The sequence below is a fragment of the Salvelinus namaycush genome, chromosome 1 (genome assembly GCF_016432855.1).
Source record: "Salvelinus namaycush isolate Seneca chromosome 1, SaNama_1.0, whole genome shotgun sequence".
Lineage (NCBI taxonomy): Eukaryota > Metazoa > Chordata > Actinopteri > Salmoniformes > Salmonidae > Salvelinus > Salvelinus namaycush.
The window spans coordinates 61,366,243-61,387,490 of NC_052307.1; the positions used below are offsets into that span (position 1 = coordinate 61,366,243).

At 46.4% G+C, this 21,248-nt stretch overlaps 1 protein-coding gene across 1 annotated transcript in view; it reads left to right on the forward strand.

Moving 5' to 3' along the window:
* celf6 (CUGBP Elav-like family member 6) overlaps positions 1 to 21,248 on the forward strand; it is a 152,975-nt gene that overhangs the window by 108,083 nt on the left and 23,644 nt on the right. Inside the window, exons 3-5 of the mRNA XM_038992018.1 lie at positions 574 to 622; positions 10,070 to 10,195; positions 15,016 to 15,095. Coding sequence (XP_038847946.1) covers positions 574 to 622; positions 10,070 to 10,195; positions 15,016 to 15,095 — 255 coding nt within the window. The remainder of the gene's footprint in view (positions 1 to 573; positions 623 to 10,069; positions 10,196 to 15,015; positions 15,096 to 21,248) is intronic.

Genomic DNA, 21,248 nt, shown 5'->3' on the forward strand with positions numbered 1-21,248 from the left:
CGGGGAGGTAGGAAGTGTAGATGGGTGGAGTGTGCAGAGCTAGGCAGGGCAGGGCAAGGCATAGAAGGGTAGGGGTGGAAAAGAGAGAGGGAGGGAGGGACAGAGGGAGAGAGGATGTATAGAGCTGGGCAGGGCATGGCTGTAAGGGACAGAGGGAAGTAGGGAGGAGACAGGAAGCTCAGGGCAGCCAGAGAAGACCTCTCCTTGTGGGGTTGATAGTGGGTGATGTAATGGCATTAATCTCCTCATGCCATCTGACAACCAGTGTGACTCATTGAAAAGTGCTAATTCTGCTGAACTGTGAGGGGGAACCAGGCATCTTCGGAGGCCAGGGCCCTGGATTAATTAGGCATGCTGGCATCAAACCCAAAGCTCACACATTCTCCTCTTCTTCTTTACTAGAACAGAACAGAACAGAGCACTGTTTGTGTTGTTTATCTGATGCTCCAGTGAGTCAGGACAAGAACTACAGGCCCATGAACACCACTCTGTCCCCCTTCTGTCCTGGTAGTGGTTGTAGTGGATGTCCCCAGGTGGCCACACTAACCCAGGTGTTTTCTCCTCTCTCTGCAGATGAACCGGCCCATCCAGGTGAAGCCAGCCGACAGTGAAGGACGAGGAGGTAATTAACCTTCTCCTGGTTGTCCCTTCCCTCTTTTCACTCCTACTCCCTCCTTCCCTCCCTCCCTTCACCCCTTCATCCATCCCTCCACCCCTCCATTCCTCCGCACACCTGAATATTCTGCTCTCAGTAGGGACACACTGGGAGTTTGCAGAGTAGCCGTTAATATAGGTCACTCGCCTCTATTGACTTCCCATCTGTGCCGGGCCGGACCAACAGAGAGAGGGGCTGTGTCAGGTTCACTGTCACTCTGGGAGGTTCAAAGTCGAGTGAGGAGCCGGAGGAGGAGAGGCTGGGTGGGGATCTATCCCTCCTCACTGTCCTCAGAGTGACAGCTCAGCCTGGTTACAGATGAGAGCCACTGGGAGTCAACCCCCCCTTTCCATGCACCTCCATATCCTTCCTCTTCCCCCCTCCTCACCCCCACACATCCACACTTCAGAGGTCCTGAATAGGCTTTACCAGTCAACAACAGGACAGTCATACATATCCACTTTGTACTGCCAGGTCAATCGTATAACTCAGATGTGTTATTTTGACAGCATATAAAATGGACAGAGGAGAGAGTGTAGTTAGTAGTCAGACATGTTTATAAATTATCTGTGATTTTGGGTTTAGGCCTTTGACACCAAATCACAATATAGAATTAAGGTTTTTACACAGAGCTGAAGAGCCAAACGCCAGCTTGGCCCTAGCCAGAATGACATTGTGATTGACTAGATCATTCCAAAGCCATTTGTAACATTATCGGGGTTAATGCAGATTAAGCCAGTTACAGATTTACATGTGGCATAATTACATCTAATAGACCCAGTGTGTGTCTACATTGTGAGGGTCAGATGCATTATGTGTATCCCAGCCTTCTGAGTTACACCATAGACAGCCAGGGTAAGATTAAACCCTGACTGAGCCAGTTTGGTGATTTACGTGGTCAAGATATGTGAATCAGCCGGCCCATTTCCCTGTTCCCTGACACACACTCACTCTCCCATTGAGATCTTATTTTTGTCACGGCTCCACTTTAATTAACGGCCATCTAAAAACAGGCAAAGTCTGATGGACAAGACCTGGGCGGGAGCCAATCGGCATTTTCACGGAGATAAATTGGATCTCTGGTTTAAGGGAGGGAGGATGGATGGGCCCCGATATCAATTACTACTCTTTCTCTAGCCGGAGAGGAGAGGAGAGGAGAGGAGAGGAGAGGAGAGGAGAGGAGAGGAGAGGAGAGGAGAGGAGAGGAGAGGAGAGGAGAGGAGAGGAGGAGAAAGAGGAAAAATACAGACAGAGTGAATGAAATACAGAGGACTCACTATGCCAGCCAGCCCAGTTATGTTCTCTACCTAGCCAGTCTGTCACAGGAACTTTGTGTTGGGGACGACAGACAGGGTATAGGACACGGCGTGGCGCTGAATGAAATGCGAGCACAACGACAGGCCAGGACCCAACATAGATACAGTATCGAGCGTTAATGGCACAGGAAGTCATCAGACAGGGCAGGCAAGTAAAGCATAGCCTCGGCTGACAATGAAATTAGATTTACTATGAAGGCCTCGACTTAAAGGAAAACAGACAGCCCTGGGTAGGAAAGGGATTCATCTCTCCCTCTCTATCTGTGTGTGTGTGTGTGTGTGTGTGTGTGTGTGTGTGTGTGTGTGTGTGTGTGTGTGTGTGTGTGTGTGTGTGTGTGTGTGTGTGTGTGTGTGTGTGTGTGTGTGTGTGTGTGTGTGTGTGTGTGTGTGTGTGTGTGTGTGTGTGTGTTGTGTGTTGTGTCTGTCTCTGTCAGAGTAGATAGAGTGAGGCCAACCCAGCCAGGTAGACAGTATTCCCGCCAGGGCCCTAGCTGTAGACTGGTTAGCAGTGGGACCAGCTCTTGCGCCGAGACTTCTGCCCCCATGGAATGGAGACACATTAATCACATACAAGAAATCAGCAATTATCTGTCATGAGGAGTCGCAAAAGGTGTCTCGGTTACGTACTTCTGCAGGCATTACGGCCCATTAGTGGGTTTAGAGACACTGGTACACCCCCCTGCCTCCCTCTCCCTCCTTCCTGCCTCCCCCTTCCCCAGAGAGCTGTCTTCTCTCTAGGGATAGAGATGTGTCAGGAGCGCTAGTAAAAGTTTGGCACAGGAACTGAATGTGGGACCAGACGGCACATAATCCTACAGATCTATTGGCCCATTGTGGATAGGAAAACTAATTGTCTGGGCCGTCTATTAGAATGACTCATGGGTTATTTATTTCTCCTTTGCATTGTCAAATAGAATAGGAGAATGGGATGGGATGGGAGGAGGATTTTCAGACTTGAAATCTATTGTCACTTTGCTGCTCTGAGTCAACCAGCACCCCTCTCCCCTCCCCTCCTCTCCCTTCAAGTCCATCTTTATGTCTTGTGCTTCAACCCAGCCTTTATTTTCAACTTGATCAAGTCATGATTTCAATTGGTAGATATGGCGAGACAATTGAAGCAGGGTGACTCTGCTCTTCTGCTATGTGGACAGTGCTTGAATAGAAAGTGTCTCATATCTCCACTTTAAACCCAAGCAATTTGCCTCAATCCAAACTGGGCTGGGGAAGTGGATAGAGAGGGGAGAGATAGAGCTAGTGATAGTGATAGAGAGGGCTACAGAGTGAGGTCCAGAGAGAAAAGGAGGGAGTGAGGGAGACGGAGAGTTGGGGTCGGCAGGATGAGGGAGCTAACGGCGGGTGATGGGGGTAGCTGAGCGAATCTCAGCACTAAATCATTTGGGAAGCACCCCTTCCTTATCTCCTCCTCTCCATCTAGGAATCTCTTCCCTCTGACCTTGTCCGCCGCTGTGTCTGTGAAGAAAAGATGAAGCCAGATTATCTATGATTGGAGATGGCCATTATCTAAACACAATCTGCAGGCTGCAGGTCCCACTCCTCCTGTAGCCATCCAGCCATGGCCACCATAGTAGAATGGAGAGAGGATGGTGGATCAGTATCAAGCACCCTCTCTCCCTCCCTTTATTTACTAGGAGAATCATTACGTATCATTCTCTCATTACGCTTCTCTGACACACAAGCACTTCCATCCGCATTTACCTTTTAGTCCACTCTCCATGCTCTCTCTCCAGCAGTGTTTACCAACTCCAGTCCTCCAGTACCCCCAACAGCACACATTTGTGTTGTAGCCCTAGACAAACTCACCTGATTTGACTCGTTGAGGGCTTGATGATTTGTTGACAAGTTAAATCAGGTGTGGTTGTCCGAAGCTACATCAGAAATGTTTCTGTTGGGGGTACTGGAGGACTGGAGCTGGGAAACACTGCTGTAAAGGGTATGTTGATCTTCTGTAATAGAGGAAACACACCAGACCGACGGACGGCTTAGAGACAGCTAATAGTCTCCCTCTCTGTCTAGATTTGCCTGTTTGCTTACCTCTCCCTTCTTCAACATGTCCTTTTCCTAAATAATTACCAAGCTGATGTAGCATTAAAGTCCCACCGTTCTGAATGCTTTCTTCCTAATAATGTAGCATTAGAGTTCCACCATTCTGTATGCGTCTACCTGATAATGTATCATCCGAGTCTCTTGGTATCCTTACATAGTTGCAGTTTGACTAGAGCGTGTATCAAGGTTCGTAGTTTCTGTCTGGGTTGCACTCGGCCCTACGGCATCCTGAGGAGCTATCCTTTTTTTTGGCTCTGTGTTCGTCCTTGCCTGGGCGCTTCCTTTTCTCAGCGCGTGTCTCTGAAGGATGACCCCAGTCTGGGAGGTGAGAGATTGACAGGACCTCAAGCTCTTGTGCGCTGTGCTGTCATGCCCCACCCAGTAGATAGGGAAGAGTGAGGGCTGATGTGTGGCTGTTGCAGCAGGCTGCCAGGCCGCTGGGGAGGAGCTGTCTGGAGGCACCTCAACACCCACTGAGGACCGTGCTCCACTTTACATGCAAATGAAGCCAAAAGATCTCTCTCCGCCTTTGGACACGAAACATGCAAAACTCTGAAAAGTCAGAAAGAGCCCGGCAGGGCGGTACACACCCAGTTTGTCAGAGGTTCAGGGAACACAGCGTAGTAGCTCAAGGTTGGCTGGGCATTAAATTAAATTGCTTTGTTACAGCGTCTGTATGATAGGGCCATGCCACGAGAAAACATACACCCAAATTATATTAGGAAAAATAAATTACGTTTAAATATTTGGACAGAAATTGGAACAGGCAATTTCACCAAATTTCTTCCGTTGTTCTGTGATCGTTTTTGAAAGTCGCAAGGAAAGGTTTAAGGCCTTCCTTGTGCTTCTGAGTAAATGAAAGTGACAGCTCTTGCAGTATGAGTAATGCATTTACAAGCAGGAGGCCTGGATTCTATCATTATGCCTGATATAGTGACAATTTGAATATTCCTTCCCTTTTGCTGATTCTATTTACCGCCTCACTATGTTGAATAATCTTCTGGCATATATCAGATTAGGCCTATCAGTAAAGAGACTATGGGTCTGCTCAGAGGCAGGGCCAGTCAGATGTATCTTCATCAGCATTACAGCAGGGCAAGCTGGAGCCGGAGCTGGGGGAGGAGTTGGGGATGGAGCTGGGGTTGGAGCTGGAGCTGGAACTGGAGCTGGGTAGGGGGCTGGGACTGGAGCTGGAGCTGGGCATGGAGCTGGGTCTGGAGCTGGGGTGGAGCTGGGTAGGGACCTGGGGCTGGAGCTGGAACTGGGCATGGAGCTGGGTCTGGAGCTGGGGTGGAGCTGGGGATGGAGCTGGGGGCTTTATATAGAGCTGGGGTATAGGGCTGAGGAACAGGGCTGGAGCTAGGGATGGAGCTGGGGCTTGAGCCTGAGCTGTGGCTGGAGCTGGGGCTGAAGCTGGGTTTTTTATATAGAGCTGGGGTATAGGGCTGAGCAGGGCTGGAGCTGGGGATGGGCCCAGAATTGAAGCTAAGCTGGAGCTGGGGTTGCAGTAGACCAGTAGGGCTACAGTACTGGGGGCTGTATATAGGGTTGGGGTATGGGGCTGAGGAGCAGGACTGGGGCCACTATAGAGTGGGGTCTGATCCCACCATGGCAGAGCCTTGCAGGCAGCAGCCGTGTGCCATGCAGCGTCAGGTCCTATAATGAGCCCATCAGCACCATAACCCATCTGATGTGTTGCCTGAAACATTACTGTGCATTTGAAATGCACCCAGAGGCCTAGCAGATATCTTTTATCGTTGGGTGCAGCTGTCCGTGCTTTCAGAGCACAGCACTCACATACGCTCGGTGTGAGCAGCAAGTGATATGGCAATGAGGCCGCATTAAAAAAACATGTCAACCACTGACACTTTAGTCTAGCATGAGACTAATTGTTTCTAGGGTGGCATTTATTTGCAACCAGAAGGAAAAACTTTAGCTAAGTAGGTTTCTCAACAGCTCATTCCCCACCCGGTGAGAGAAAGAGAGTGAGTGAGAGAGAGAGAGAGAAAGAGAGGAAGACATTGAGAGAGGGAGGGAAAGAAAGAACCAAGCCAGACACACTGCACCCTACAACAAAAGGTAGCACTTTAATCCAGAGAGAGAAGCATCAATCTTGACAGCATATGGCATCTGTGCAAAATCCATTAATTTTTAATACACCGGGCGCTGAAATGAAAAGGCTTCCTGAGATTGTCAGATGTCAGTTGTGTTTTGATAACTTTGATCTTCTCTTCTATTTGCATTCCTAAAATGGGGCCGTCCACATGCCATCTCAGACTGGACATGCCATCTCAGACTGGACATGCCATCTCAGACTGGACATGCCATCTCAGACTGGACATGCCATCTCAGACTGGACATTCCATCTCAGACTGGACATGCCATCTCAGACTGGACATGCCATCTCAGACTGGACATTCCATCTCAGACTGGACATGCCATCTCAGACTGGACATTCCATCTCAGACTGGACATGCCATCTCAGACTGGACATGCCATCTCAGACTGGACATGCCATCTCAGACTGGACATGCCATCTCAGACTGGACATTCCATCTCAGACTGGACATGCCATCTCAGACTGGACATGCCATCTCAGACTGGACATGCCATCTCAGACTGGACATTCCATCTCAGACTGGACATGCCATCTCAGACTGGACATGCCATCTCAGACTGGACATGCCATCTCAGACTGGACATTCCATCTCAGACTGGACATGCCATCTCAGACTGGACATTCCATCTCAGACTGGACATGCCATCTCAGACTGGACATTCCATCTCAGACTGGACATGCCATCTCAGACTGGACATGCCATCTCAGACTGGACATTCCATCTCAGACTGGACATGCCATCTCAGACTGGACATGCCATCTCAGACTGGACATTCCATCTCAGACTGGACATGCCATCTCAGACTGGACATGCCATCTCAGACTGGACATTCCATCTCAGACTGGACATGCCATCTCAGACTGGACATGCCATCTCAGACTGGACATTCCATCTGAGACTGGACATGCCATCTCAGACAGGACATGCCATCTCAGACTGGACATGCCATCTCAAACTGGACATTCCATCTCAGACTGGACATGCCATCTCAGACTGGACATGCCATCTCAGACTGGACATTCCATCTCAGACTGGACATGCCATCTCAGACTGGACATTCCATCTCAGACTGGACATGCCATCTCAGACTGGACATGCCATCTCAGACTGGACATGCCATCTCAGACTGACACAGCCCTATATCCCACACAATTACTCCCACCTTCAGTCAAGCAATGAACAGCTGCGGAGAGAGAGACGAGTGTGGAGGATAGTGTGGGTAACTGTGTGTGTGTGTGTGTGTGTGTGTCTGTGTGTCTGTGTGTGTGCGTGTGCGTGTGTGTGCAGTCAGTTGGACAATGTAGCACACAAACCTAGCTATCAACCTCTCTCCCTCTCTGTTTCTCATGCAGACACTTATGTTTCAATGTAAAGCAGTGGGGAGGAAGGACCTTGTCGATTACATGGGCGGGTGCTGAGTGGAGCCTCATTCACCGTACAGATCACCTGTTATAGCAGGGCTCATTTACAGACAGGGGTAAGAGGGGCTAGGATCTCTCTGTGAGAGATAAGTATGGAGGAGAGGGGTCAGACAGACAGTCGGGTCAAGTAGCCCCGCCATGTCAGTTAAATCCTAAGTGTTCTGCATAGTGAAGCATTCACTTTAGTCTGGATGTAAATGCAGGATTGTACTTTAACTGTATTCTCATTGATTTTCCCCCTCCACACACACTTTTATGAAGAACTCTCTCAGTCTGTTCTGGAGGCTAGACATATCGTTATGCAGAGTAGTGAGCATCGCTGGTTATTTATTCATAATCATAAATGCACTTTAAAAGCCTCCGAGTGGCCATAAGAGTAGAGAAACCTTGCCGATCCAATAACGCGCTGCTTTGGAGACAGGTGCAAAATGGACTAATTAATAGCGATTCATACTCTGGCCAGGGTGTGCGGTGCGGTGGGCCGGCCGGCTCGGCGAGAGGAGAAGAGTGCTTAGGTCAGGCAATGAAAAGATATCGGCTCCAAATTCAATATTCTCACTCCGGCCGTTCCTCCCTCCCAGAGGAGGGCTCAGAAGAGCTCTCACTCTCCTGTAATGCTTTCGCTGGGTGTCATTTATTTCTTCAGTTTGCATGTTTGAAAAGTTCATTACCTCACTCATGGCTAGTTAATTAGCCTTGTAAAGCTATCATTAGACCTCCTCAGGCCCTGGTTGGAAATTAGTCTTTGTCCCGAAACATTAAGACGACACAGGAGGCCTGTAAAAGTGCACTTCCACCATTAAGGCCTGATAGTGACACCCCAATGAAATGTCTGATGACAGAGAGAGAGAGAGACAATCCAAATGGAGTTAGGTGTGGAGCCACTCAAGTCTCACCTCTGCTCTGACTCATTCCAGACAAGCACCTGTCTTGGACTGTTCTGTGAGCTGAAAGCTGTGACTGCAACCCAGCTGAGACCCATATCCTGTCCTCTCATGGTCTAGTCCCCATCCAGCCACTCCCCATGACCACACACTGTGTACCCTGTTCTGGTCAGGCCTATCAGGCCAAGGGCAGATAGAGGAGCTTTAACCACTAGGCTACCTGCCGCCCCTACCATAGATGAATGTGTAGGAGCAGGAGAATGTGTGAGGCCAGTTATTACAGCAGATTGTCATGTAGGAATGAGAGGCTGTGGCCGTTTGAGATTTGAGGCTCGGTCCGTGTGAGGCTGGGTCAGTGTATCAAATCAAATCAAATTGATCACATACACATGGTTAGCAGATGCTATTGCGAGTGTAGCAAAATGCTTGTGCTTCTAGTTCCGACAGTGCAGTAATCTAACAATTCAACAACTACCTAATACACACTGCCTAATACACTCCCTGTATGGCTGGGTCCGTGTGAGGCGTGACCAGATGAGCGTGATCGTGACTAGCAAGAGGGCTTCCACTTTAAGATAAAGCTCAGACACCTCCAGCTATAGTAAGAGCGGCACGTCGTCGGGCAGGCAGGCAGGGCATACTGATTATGCATGTGCTCATTTGTGTGTTGAAGCAGGGAGCAGCCAGGCACGTGTCTCATTTGAACTTTACAGGAATGTAACAGGATCTGATGTTCCCCCCAGCTTTATTTTTAGAACAACTGTGTCTAATGGTACCTGGCAGGTACAGGAGGTGTCACATCTGTCCAGGGCCAGGTGATGCTCTCGCCCCTCGCCTTCCCCCCACCGCTCCCTCCCCGACGCAGTCAAATGACTCACGCTGAAGATCAACAGAGTCGTTTCCAATAAACTCGTCTTCCTCTCCCTGCCACGTTCCATCAGTTCTGGGGATGGGTTCTTGCTAGTAGTCATTCCATTCCACAACACAGTCGAATAGGAAATGCATAATGTAGAAGAAGGTAAAGAAGATGAATGTTCTGTCTAATGCCAGGGGAGATTAATTTGAAAAATCCTCGCTTCTGACTGGCCAGATCTGGAGGTATAGAAGTCGTACATCGTAGTCACAGCGCCCCCGTCTGGCCAGCGGGACTAGCCGTGTCAAAGCGGGCGAGGGAGGGGAGGGTATAGGTCAACACAGGATACAGCTGTACAACACACAACCCAGGGAACACTATACACTGTATACTATATACACTACTATGCTATACTGGAGCTCTTATCTTCATGTATTACTGCTGCTTGACAGTAACAGCACTCCAAACAACATCTGTATCAAACATCACCCAGACACTGCAGGCAGCTCTATCTACTAGAATAGCTCAGTGGAGACAGGAACATGTCTTCCTCCCAGGGAAACCACACAACAACAACAACAACAACAACAGAACACACCAGTGTGCCTGATGATGACAGGGAGTGTTTTGAGTTTCCTGCTGAGGTGATCCTCACAGACTCAGCAGAACGGTGCCATCAGCTGTAGCATTTGTTTGTGTTCTCTCTCCTTCTTTCTTTCCCTCCTCTCCTCCTCTCCCTCGGTTTCCCTCCAGAAGACAGGAAGCTGTTTGTGGGGATGCTTGGGAAGCAGCAGAGCGAGGAGGACGTCCGGCGGCTCTTTGAGACCTTCGGACAGATCGAGGAGTGCACCGTCCTGAGAGGGCCTGATGGGGCCAGTAAGGGTCAGCGCCTGCCCACACACCTCACTTCCTCTTTGCCTCTCTACTCCCTCTCGTCTTACCTGTCTCCTTCCCACTGTCTCTTGCTCTTCACTCCCCTCTTTCTCCCCTTCTCTTTCTCTCTCACACACTCTCTCTCCCTCTATTCCCACTTTCTCCCTCTCCATCTCTACTCTCTCTCCTTCTCCTCCTCCCTCTCTCTCTCCCTGTATATTCCCTCACTTCACCTGTCTTCTTCCCGCTGTTTCTCGCTCTCTACTCCCCCCTTTCTCCCTCTCTCGCTCTACTCTCTCCTTCTCCTCCTCCCTCTCTCTCTCCCTCTATATTCCCTTACTTCACCTGTCTCCTTCCCACTCTCATCCACTCCTTAGCTCACCCTCCTCTTCTCCCCTGGCCATACCTTCCCCTTACTGTTCTGTAGATCCCTTTCTACTTCTTTCTCTCGCCTTCCCCTTATACCTCCTCTACACGTACAGCATCACACCTCCTTCCTCTCACCTATCTATCTTTTCCCTCCGCACCTCTCTCTCTTCACTCCCTCCTTCTCCAGCTCTCCCTTTGTAGTCCCAATTCCTAACACCATTCACTTTCCCTAGGCTCGTACTCAACAAACACATTGCAAACACCTCCTCCTCTTCCCTCCAACTCCCTTCCTCCTCCTCTTCCTGTTATCAGAAAGGCGGAGGGGTGTAATTATGTTTGTTTCCCACATCCCTGTCACCCCTCCCTAGAGACGTTTGTGAACGATAATGTCCTACTGTAAATAAATCAGTCTGTCCCTGGATTTTAGCACTGCCTGCCACTCACAACAATAACAGTCGAGCAGTATTCACCGAAACACAACAACAGCCCAAACGCTATGAAGTCCATTGAATCATAACGAAGTGAAAGATGGCTATGGGTTTTTGATTCAAGGATTGTTCTTATCCAGCAGTGTGTCTTCCTCCTATCCTTTGATGGGTCTCTCTCATATACTAGTTCACAAGCTTTGTTATTTCCTCTGATAAGCAGCGAGCGTTGGGGTGCACTCTCTCTCTCTCCCCCTACCTTTCTCTCTCTCTCTCTCTCTCTATCTCTCTTTCTATTGCCTGTGATTTATCCTCCTATATTAAATGGCTGAATGTGTGAAATAGATGTGTGAGAAGGTGGGAGGTTTGATAATGTGCAGCTTCCAAGTACATTCAAGAGAAAGGCTGGCTATAATGAGCCATGTGATTATCGGTGTGTACATCTGCTCCGCTTTCTGTTGATCCAGGCTCTATTGCTCTGCGTTGCCCAAAGGCCTGCTCCCTGCTCCCTCTCCCCGGGCCGCTCCCGCTGCCTGCTCCCTGCTCCCTCTCCCCGGGCCGCTCCCGCTGCCTGCTCCCTGCTCCCTCTCCCCGGGCCACTCCCGCTGCCTGCTCCCTGCTCCCTCTCCCCGGGCCGCTCCCGCTGCCTGCTCCCTGCTCCCTCTCCCCGGGCCGCTCCCGCTGCCTGCTCCCTGCTCCCTCTCCCCGGACCACTCCCGCTGCCTGCTCCCTGCTCCCTCTCCCCGGACCACTCCCGCTGCCTGCCTGGCTCTGATTGACAGCCCACAAAATGAAATAAGCCCAGCGCTGTGTGCTCCTGCTGGGTCAGACGGGAATCAGTGTGCTCCCTCGTTCACTCCTTCTCTCTTTCACTCATCTTCCAGCCACTGTAGCGCTCCTCTCTTCTCTCTATACTACTAGCCCCCTTCTCATCCCCAGTTTCACATCACCAGCTCTTTTCTTCATCTTGCTTTATATCTCTCTCATTGTTGTGCTAAGATCTGTAGCTGTGTACCATAGGTGTTGTCTGTTACTTACAGACCGTCCCAGTTGTTTGGCCTCCAGGTGACTGAGAGAAGGGTTTGACTGACTGCTCCGACCAGAGCCAGTTGTGCAACAATCCCATGACATCGTTAAGGAGACGGTGGCAGCAAATCATTTTGGCAACCACAGTACCACTAGACATGGTCCCATCAGTCAAATGAAACAGATCTTGAAATTGACAGTGCTCTCTATTCCATTATGGAGCCTTTGTCCCCTGTTGATGTAAATGTATGCCACTCGGAGGCTTTCAGCGTCCTTTCAACCCAATAAAAAGGCCAAGAAGTTTGACATCCATCTCTGTATGGCAGCCCTGCTCAAAGTACTCTCAAAGTGAAACACTTGCTGCCAGAGTTGAATGGAGCGAGGAATTGTCAGGAATATCAGAGAGATGGCTTTTAGGTCTATAATTAAGTTGTGTTATAAATGTCATCCATTCTGCCTGATGGAATTCATGCATACAGATTATTTTCTCCAGGAATTCAAAAGGCAGCACAGAACCTCCAGCTAGCTTGAAAGTAATGCAATCTTTTTTTTCTTTTTTTCCTTCTTCCTATTCTCAACCATCACATTCAAAAACCTTGACTGACTGTGCACTATAATTTATGAGTCTAGCTTCACTTCCAATTCTTTAGAGAACTTCATGCTCCGGGACCTAAACCTATCCAGGTTTTTTTTTTCTAGGTCAGGGAAAGCAAGGCTATACACACGCCGCTACATTCGCTGCCTCAGTCAGTGGGGGGCATTGAGAGCTCCATGTGTTTAAATGCATGTTGTTTGCCGAGCGCAGCGATTCTCAGTCTGCCCTGCCTCCAGTCGGGCTGAGCTGAGCCAGGACACCAGGGCTTAATCACTGCCAGGGCCAGCCTTGTTAGCTAGGTGGATGTTGGGGATGGAGGGAGACAACCAACAGTATAACATCTAGGACCTGGAAACGAAAGCTGGGCTCTTTGAGTTTCCAGAACAAACTCTCCCTTATTATTTCCACTACAAAGGTTAAACGCTTTTGTTCCCTCAAACAGTGGCGTGCAATCAAACGTTCCCCCAGACGGCTGCTGCCTCCCTCCCTCGCTCCAGTTGGAGGAAAAAGGGACCTTTAGCTTCCAAAGCAGAGGGGAGTGCCAGAGAAGGGAGAGTAAGGGGGCCACAGTGAAATCAAAGCCCTTTGTGACTTGTCTACCAACCACTTTTTCGTCATGTCTCCTGCCTTTATATAGCATCTGGTCTGAACACATACTAACTTACCCACGTAGCCGTCATTAGAGTTCCCATTTACGTTTAGAAAACGTTATATTACATTAGAATCACATTTTCACATGTCTACATACAACACTGATCATGTTGATGGAGCACAGATTGCCAAGGTGACAGGGGGAAACTGTTTATATGCAGCCAGTGTATGTAACTCCATCCTTGGCCACATTTGATTTGGTTGAGGAAATGATTCATTTGTCTACATAGGGCTGCTGGATGGCTCTTTCAGAATGCCTAAGTGAATGGGCTGTCTGGCCGTGTTTCTCTTGGGTGTAGCTATCAGCCATTGTAATTTAAATGAATCATCTGTGCCCCTGCGGGGAATTGATGATGAATAAATGTATATAAACACTTCTAATTGGATTGTTGAAAGCTTTCTAAACGGGTATCAGCTGTTTTTTAAAAGCTTGAAAAACAGTGTCTGTCTTACACACTGGTCCTGCTCCGGTAAGAAAGGTCCATATGAATCCAGATGAGTTAATTACCTATGTAGTTAATTAGCTATCTAGTAACCAGACACGAGCTGCCTCCAGAAGACAGGAGTAAGAAGGAGTCTAAACTAGAAGAAATCGGATGAAGCCTGCAGTAAAATGCACCTATGGAATTTAAAGTGCTCAATATAGGCTCATTTAAATATACACTACAACACTTTTAAACGGTACAACACTTTTATACAGTACAACACTTTTCAACGGTACAACACTTTTATACAGTACAACACTTTTAAACGGCACAACACTTTTAAACAGTTCTACACTTTTATACAGTATAGCAATTTTATATAGTATAATGCTTTTATACAGTACAACCCTTTTATACAGTACAACACTTTAAAACAGTACAACACTTTTAAACAGTAGAACACTTTCTTTATTTTGCATAGTTTTTTCTGTTTTATTATCTCTCCCTCAATAAACATGTATATTTTGATAGATCAGAATATGTTAAGACAATTTACCCTTGGAATAGCTACATATTTGTGGCTTTCTGTTTTATTCATGGGCATACATTTTTATACGTTGATCTTGTTTAATATATTATGTTGATCGAAATCAGAAGTTAATTAATTGAAAACCCCAAGAATGTTACCTTCAGTTTTTTTGTCTGTTCCTGTAGATTTTTGCATAAGCCAGGCAAGAGATTTAAGATGATTTGAATGCCCCTTGAGCAAAGCCCTTCGTAAAAAATTATACACAAGCAAAGATACTGGCAGAAAGGCAGATTATAATACTCTGCCTTTGTCATCATAATCTGTTTTATGATAGACTGCACACAGATCACAATGTGTAAATATTAAACAGATTAATAATCACAACCAATGCTTGGTAGTAAATGCTGTTTGGTCCTGTGCTCCGGCATTGAGGGGTGGAATTAGAAATGGGCGAGGGACAGGATGTTCCAGGCAGCTAATGCCTACACTACAATTAGAATGATTTATTCAGAGTTATGCACTGAAAACACAAATGGCAGAATACATTAACAAACTAGATAACATGAAAATAATGGTAATGAATGTTTTTGTCTGCTCTCTCTCTCTCTCTCTCTCCCTCTCTCTCTCTCTCTCTCTCTCTCTCTCTCTCTCTCTCTCTCTCCCTCTCTCTCTCTCTCTCTCTCTCTCTCTCTCTCTCTCTCTCTCTCTCTCTCTCTCTTTCTCTTTCTCTTTCTCTCTCTCTTTCTCTCTTTCTCTTTCTTTTCCCTCCCTCCCTGACTGTCTGTCGGTGTGGGCGCGCGTGTGTGCAGGCTGTGCCTTTGTCAAGTTCTCCAGCCACGCAGAAGCACAGGCGGCCATCAACAGCCTGCACGGCGGACAGACCATGCCAGTGAGTATAACCGTGTTACCCACACACACACACACACACACACGGCTTCGATAAGATACTAGTACTCATACAGTATACAGAATGGGTATTCACACATACTGTATAGAACATTGACGGCATAGCCGCCCTTCCTAAAGCATTCAAATAATACATTCACACATAAAACTTTCACCTAGACGTTCTTAGCATTTATTAATGTTTACGAAATAATCACACAGTCAGCATCCAACATTTCACATTGCACAACTGTATGTATGTGCAGCATAGATGTCTTGTCATTGAATATGCTGTATATATTATTGGATCAGTTTTCGGATCGTAATTTGCTCACCCTGTTACAGGAAATGTCATGCACAGCAGGAAATGCAAACTTGTAGTGTATTCAAGGTTTCAAAAGGCTTCTAAAGTTTGTAATTTCGACTTTAAAATGTCTGACTTGATTTGCCGTAACTAACAATTTATCAACCCCTACAAAACTGTCCGTTTATTATAATGCACACAATAATTCACATGTCCTGTTGCTGCAGGATTACTCCTGCTGTGAGAAACAGGTCAAATTAAGATTCTACGCCTGTATATCTCCTCTCATATCTATTGTACCTTTTTACCAGTCTGTATCTATAGAAATCATTTTGTAATGATATATGAATACTATACATTATGTGTGTCCTAGAAAAATATGCAACAGAAATGATGCAGCTTTTCAAGATTCATATTATTTCATGTTCAAATATGGAAATCGTCTCTGAAAAATATCTGAAATCAAAAGTGTAATAATTGATTAAGTGCATGCTCATTGGGAGGTACTTTTCCGTAGAGGAAAATAATCAATAATGAATTCTCCCTACGTCTAAAAACACAACATTCACACAGAGCTTATCTTTCAGCGTATTTAATTGGAAAATGCAATATACTAGCACAACTTATGAGTCTTAGGAGACTAGTTATTACATTTCTAGTAGGGACGATTCATTTGAGACCACGATAGTAGAGAATAAACAGTGGTACCAACGTGTTTTACAGTATCATGCTGTATTTCTCTAAACACAAGCATCTCCTCCTACCCAACATGCTGGGAATCATCCTAATTATTGGATATCCTGCAACTCCTGTCAAACTGCAGTAATTACAAATTGGTGTTGTTATGCTTGTTATCTGGCATGTAAAGGCCATCATTAAATATGTTTTACTAAGGGAAGATGATGAATAACACAGAATCTCCATGTATATTTTAGATTCACAGTCCCTGGCAGACACCTTAAGTTCATACACTCCATTGATGTTTTGCTATAAATATTTACTTAAGCTCTCTGGCAACAGGATAGTGTCCTAGAAGCCTGATGTAATTGACACATATTTCCCTTACTGATGCTGTGTGACACGTTTTGCAATAGCATTAGAAGTCACAAGCTTAGGGAGGGGGTAAAAAACACAGCAACTCTAACTTTGGGTGTGTGTCTGTTGCTGCGCTGAGCCCCTGCCCTGCCCAGCCTGCAGTAACACAGGGTCAGTACCAAAGCCAGCTAAACCACTTGAGAGCTGCTCCACGGCAGATGAACTGTCCAAGGCGACATATGGAGCCCCAAACAGACCCGGAGTTGTATCCAGAGCCATCCAAAAGCTCATTAATAATCTATATTATCCATATCTCTCCCACTACCCCTGCACCTGTTACTTCTATATCCTACGTCCAAGTCCCAGTCAGATTAATAGGCAAGGTGGCCATTAGTACCGAGCTAAGGCTTTGATACCGAGGGGGATGCAGTTCATTTGGATAATATCAGTGCCACATGTCGTCAACAACTGACTAACAGGAGGCAGGATCCAGAGAGGCTCTCTAACCTACTGCCAGCTGTGGGGTCTGGACCAGTCTCGCACAAAGAGCTCTCTCTTAATGTTCAACTCTAGAGCATCTGTGTTAGCTGGCAGCCACGCCCGGCCGTAAATAATACCTGCACAGACCAAAATACATTGGGTGGTAATGAAAGCCATGGTAATGAAGGGAAAGGGCGAGGGACGCCACCGAAGGGCAGCGGCTGATAGATCAGGTCAGGCCTTTAATTGATGCAGATTGCAGGTGCACCTAATTGAACTTAAAAGGTAATCAGGCTCCAAACAGGCCGACGCTCTCTTGGTTCAGCTGTTGAATTAAGGCTGTGGAGAGAGAGAGAGAGCAAAAGAGAGCGAGAGAACGAAAAAAGGGGGAGACACAGGTGGCAGGGCTTCAAATGGCAGAGCCAGGGGCAGACAGCACCCAGCAAATTGCAGACATGGCCGTGTTCTGTGTCGCACCGGCGGTGACAGGGCCTGCTGAGCTCACTAGTGTTGGCAGGAGTGAGACAGTGTGTGAGAGGGAGAGAAAGAGAGGTAGTGGCGAGCCAGATTAATGAGAGATAACACAAAGCTAGAGAGCATGACACATAATACTCTCTCTCTCTCTCTGTCACTCTCTGTCGCTCTCTCTCTCTCTCTCTCTCTCTGCCTCTCTGTCTCTATCTCTCTCTCTGTCTCTCTCTCTCTATCTCTCTCTGTCTCCATCTCTCTCTCTCTCTCTCTCTCTCTCTCTCTCTCTCTCTCTCTCTCTCTCTCTCTCTCTCTCTCTCTCTCTCTCTCTCTCTCTCTCTCTCTCTCTCTCTCTCTCTCTCTCTCGCTGTCTCTCTCCCTCTCTCTCTGTCTCTCTCTCTCTCTCTGTCTCTCTCTGTCTCTCTCTGTCTCTCTGCCTCTCTGTCTCTATCTCTCTCTCTGTCTCTCTCTCTCTGTCTCCATCTCTCTCTCTCCCTCTCTCGCTGTCTCTCTCTCTCTCTCTCTCTCGCTCTCTCTCAATTCAATTCAAGGGGCTTTATTGGCATGGGAAACGTGTTAACATTGCCAAAGCAAGTGAGGTAGATAATATACAAAAGTGAAATAAACAATAAAAATTAACAGTAAACATTACACATACAGAAGTTTCAAAACAATAAAGAGATTACAAATGTCATATTATATATATACAGTGTTGTAACAATGTACAAATGGTTAAAGTACACAAGGGAAAATAAATAAGCATAAATATGGGTTGTATTTACAATGGTGTTTGTTCTTCACTGGTTGCCCTTTTCTTGTGGCAACAGGTCACAAATCTTGCTGCTGTGATGGCACACTGTGGAATTTCACCCAGTAGATATGGGAGTTTATCAAAATTGGATTTGTTTTCGAATTCTTTGTGGATCTGTGTAATCTGAGGGAAATATGTCTCTAATATGGTCATACATTGGGCAGGAGGTTAGGAAGTGCAGCTCAGTTTCCACCTCATTTTGTGGGCAGTGAGCACATAGCCTGTCTTCTCTTGAGAGCCATGTCTGCCTACGGCGGCCTCTCTCTCTCTCTCTGTCTCTCTCTGTCTCTATCTCGCTCTCTGTCTCTCTCTCTCTCTGTCTCTATCTCTCTCTCGCTGTCTCTCTCTGTCTCTCTCTCTCTGTCTCTCTCTCTCTCTCTGTCGTTCTCTCTCTCTCTGTCTCTATCTCTCTCTGTCTCTCTCTCTCTGTCGCTGTCTCTCTATCTCTCTCTCTCGCTGTCTCTCTCGCTCTCTCTGTCTCTCTCTGTCTCTATCTCTCTCTCTGTCTCTCTCTCTGTCTCTCTCTCTCTCTCTCTCTGTCTCTCTGTCTCTCTCTCACTCTGTCTCTCTCTCTCTGTCTCTCTCTCTCAATTCAATTCAATTTCAATTCAAGGGGCTTTATTGGCATGGAAAACATGTGTTAACATTGCCAAAGCAAGTGAGGTAGATATTATACAAAAGTGAAATAAACAATACAAATTAACAGTAAACATTACACATACAGAAGTTTCAAAACAATAAAGACATTACAAATGTTATATTATATATATGCAGTGTTGTAACAATGTACAAATGGTTAAAGCACACAAGTTAAAATAAATAAGCATAAATATGGGTTGTATTTACAATGGTGTTTGTTCTTCACTGGTTGCCCTTTTCTTGTGGCAACAGGTCACAAATCTTGCTGCTGTGATGGCACACTGTGGAATTTCTCCCAGTAGATATGGGAGTTTATCAAAATTGGATTTGTTTTCAAATTCTTTGTGGATCTGTGTAATCTGAGGGAAATATGTCTCTCTAATATGGTCATACATTGGGCAGGAGGTTAGGAAGTGCAGCTCAGTTTCCACCTCATTTTGTGGGCAGTGTGCACATAGCCTGTCTTCTCTTGAGAGCCATGTCTGCCTACGGCGGCCTTTCTCAATAGCAAGGCTATGCTCACTGAGTCTGTACATAGTCAAAGCTTTCCTTAAGTTTGGGTCAGTCACAGTGGTCAGGTATTCTGCCACTGTGTACTCTCTGTTTAGGGCCAAATAGCATTCTAGTTTGCTCTGTTTTTTTGTTAATTCTTTCCAATGTGTCAAGTAATTATCTTTTTGTTTTCTCATGATTTGGTTGGGTCTAATTGTGCTGTTGTCCTGGGGCTCTGTGGGGTGTGTTTGTGTTTGTGAACAGAGCCCTAGGACCAGCTTGCTTAGGGGACTCTTCTCCAGGTTCATCTCTCTGTAGGTGATGGCTTTGTTATGGAAGGTTTGGGAATCGCTTCCTTTTAGGTGGTTGTAGAATTTAACGGCTCTTTTCTGGATTTTGATAATTAGTGGGTATCGGCCTAATTCTGCTCTGCATGCATTATTTGGTGTTCTACGTTGTACACGGAGGATATTTTAGCAGAATTCTGCATGCAGAGTCTCAATTTGGTGTTTGTCCCATTTTGTGAAATCTTGGTTGGTGAGCGGACCCCAGACCTCACAACCATAAAGGGCAATGGGCTCTATGACTGATTCAAGTATTTTTAGCCAGATCCTAATTGGTATGTTGAAATTTATGTTCCTTTTGATGGCATAGAAGGCCCTTCTTGCCTTGTCTCTCAGATCGTTCACAGCTTTGTGGAAGTTACCTGTGGTGCTGATGTTTAGGCCGAGGTATGTATAGTTTTTTGTGTGCTCTAGGGCAACGGTGTCTAGATGGAATTTGTGGTCCTGGTGACTGGACCTTTTTTGGAACACCATTATTTTGGTCTTACTGAGATTTACTGTCAGGGCCCAGGTCTGACAGAATCTGTGCAGAAGATCTAGGTGCTGCTGTAGGCCCTCCTTGGTTGGTGACAGAAGCACCAGATCATCAGCAAACAGTAGACATTTGACTTCGGATTCTAGTAGGGTGAGACCGGGTGCTGCAGACTGTTCTAGTGCCCGCGCCAATTCGTTGATATATATGTTGAAGAGGGTGGGGCTTAAGCTGCATCCCTGTCTCACCCCACGACCCTGTGTGAAGAAATGTGTGTGTTTTTTGCCAATTTTAACCGCACACTTGTTGTTTGTGTACATGGATTTTATAATGTCGTATGTTTTACCCCCAACACCACTTTCCATCAATTTGTATAGCAGACCCTCATGCCAAATTGAGTCGAAGGCTTTTTTGAAATCAACAAAGCATGAGAAGACTTTGCCTTTGTTTTGGTTTGTTTGGTTGTCAATTAGGGTGTGTAGGGTGAATACATGGTCTATTGTACGGTAATTTGGTAAAAAGCCAATTTGACATTTGCTCAGTACATTGTTTTCATTGAGGAAATGTACGAGTCTGCTGTTAATGATAATGCAGAGGATTTTCCCAAGGTTACTGTTGACGCATATTCCACGGTAGTTATTGGGGTCAAATTTGTCTCCACTTTTGTGGATTGGGGTGATCAGTCCTTGGTTCCAAATATTGGGGAAGATGCCAGAGCTAAGGACGATGTTAAAGAGTTTTAGTATAGCCAATTGGAATTTGTTGTCTGTATATTTGATCATTTCATTAAGGATACCATCAACACCACAGGCCTTTTTGGGTTGGAGGGTTTTTATTTTGTCCTGTAACTCATTCAAGGTAATTGGAGAATCCAGTGGGTTCTGGTAGTCTTTAATAGTTGATTCTAGGATTTGTATTTGATCATGTATATGTTTTTGCTCTTTATTCTTTGTTATAGAGCCAAAAAGATTGGAGAAGTGGTTTACCCATACATCTCCATTTTGGATAGATAATTCTTCGTGTTGTTGTTTGTTTAGTGTTTTCCAATTTTCCCAGAATTGGTTAGAGTCTATGGAGTCTTCAATTACATTGAGCTGATTTCTGACGTGCTG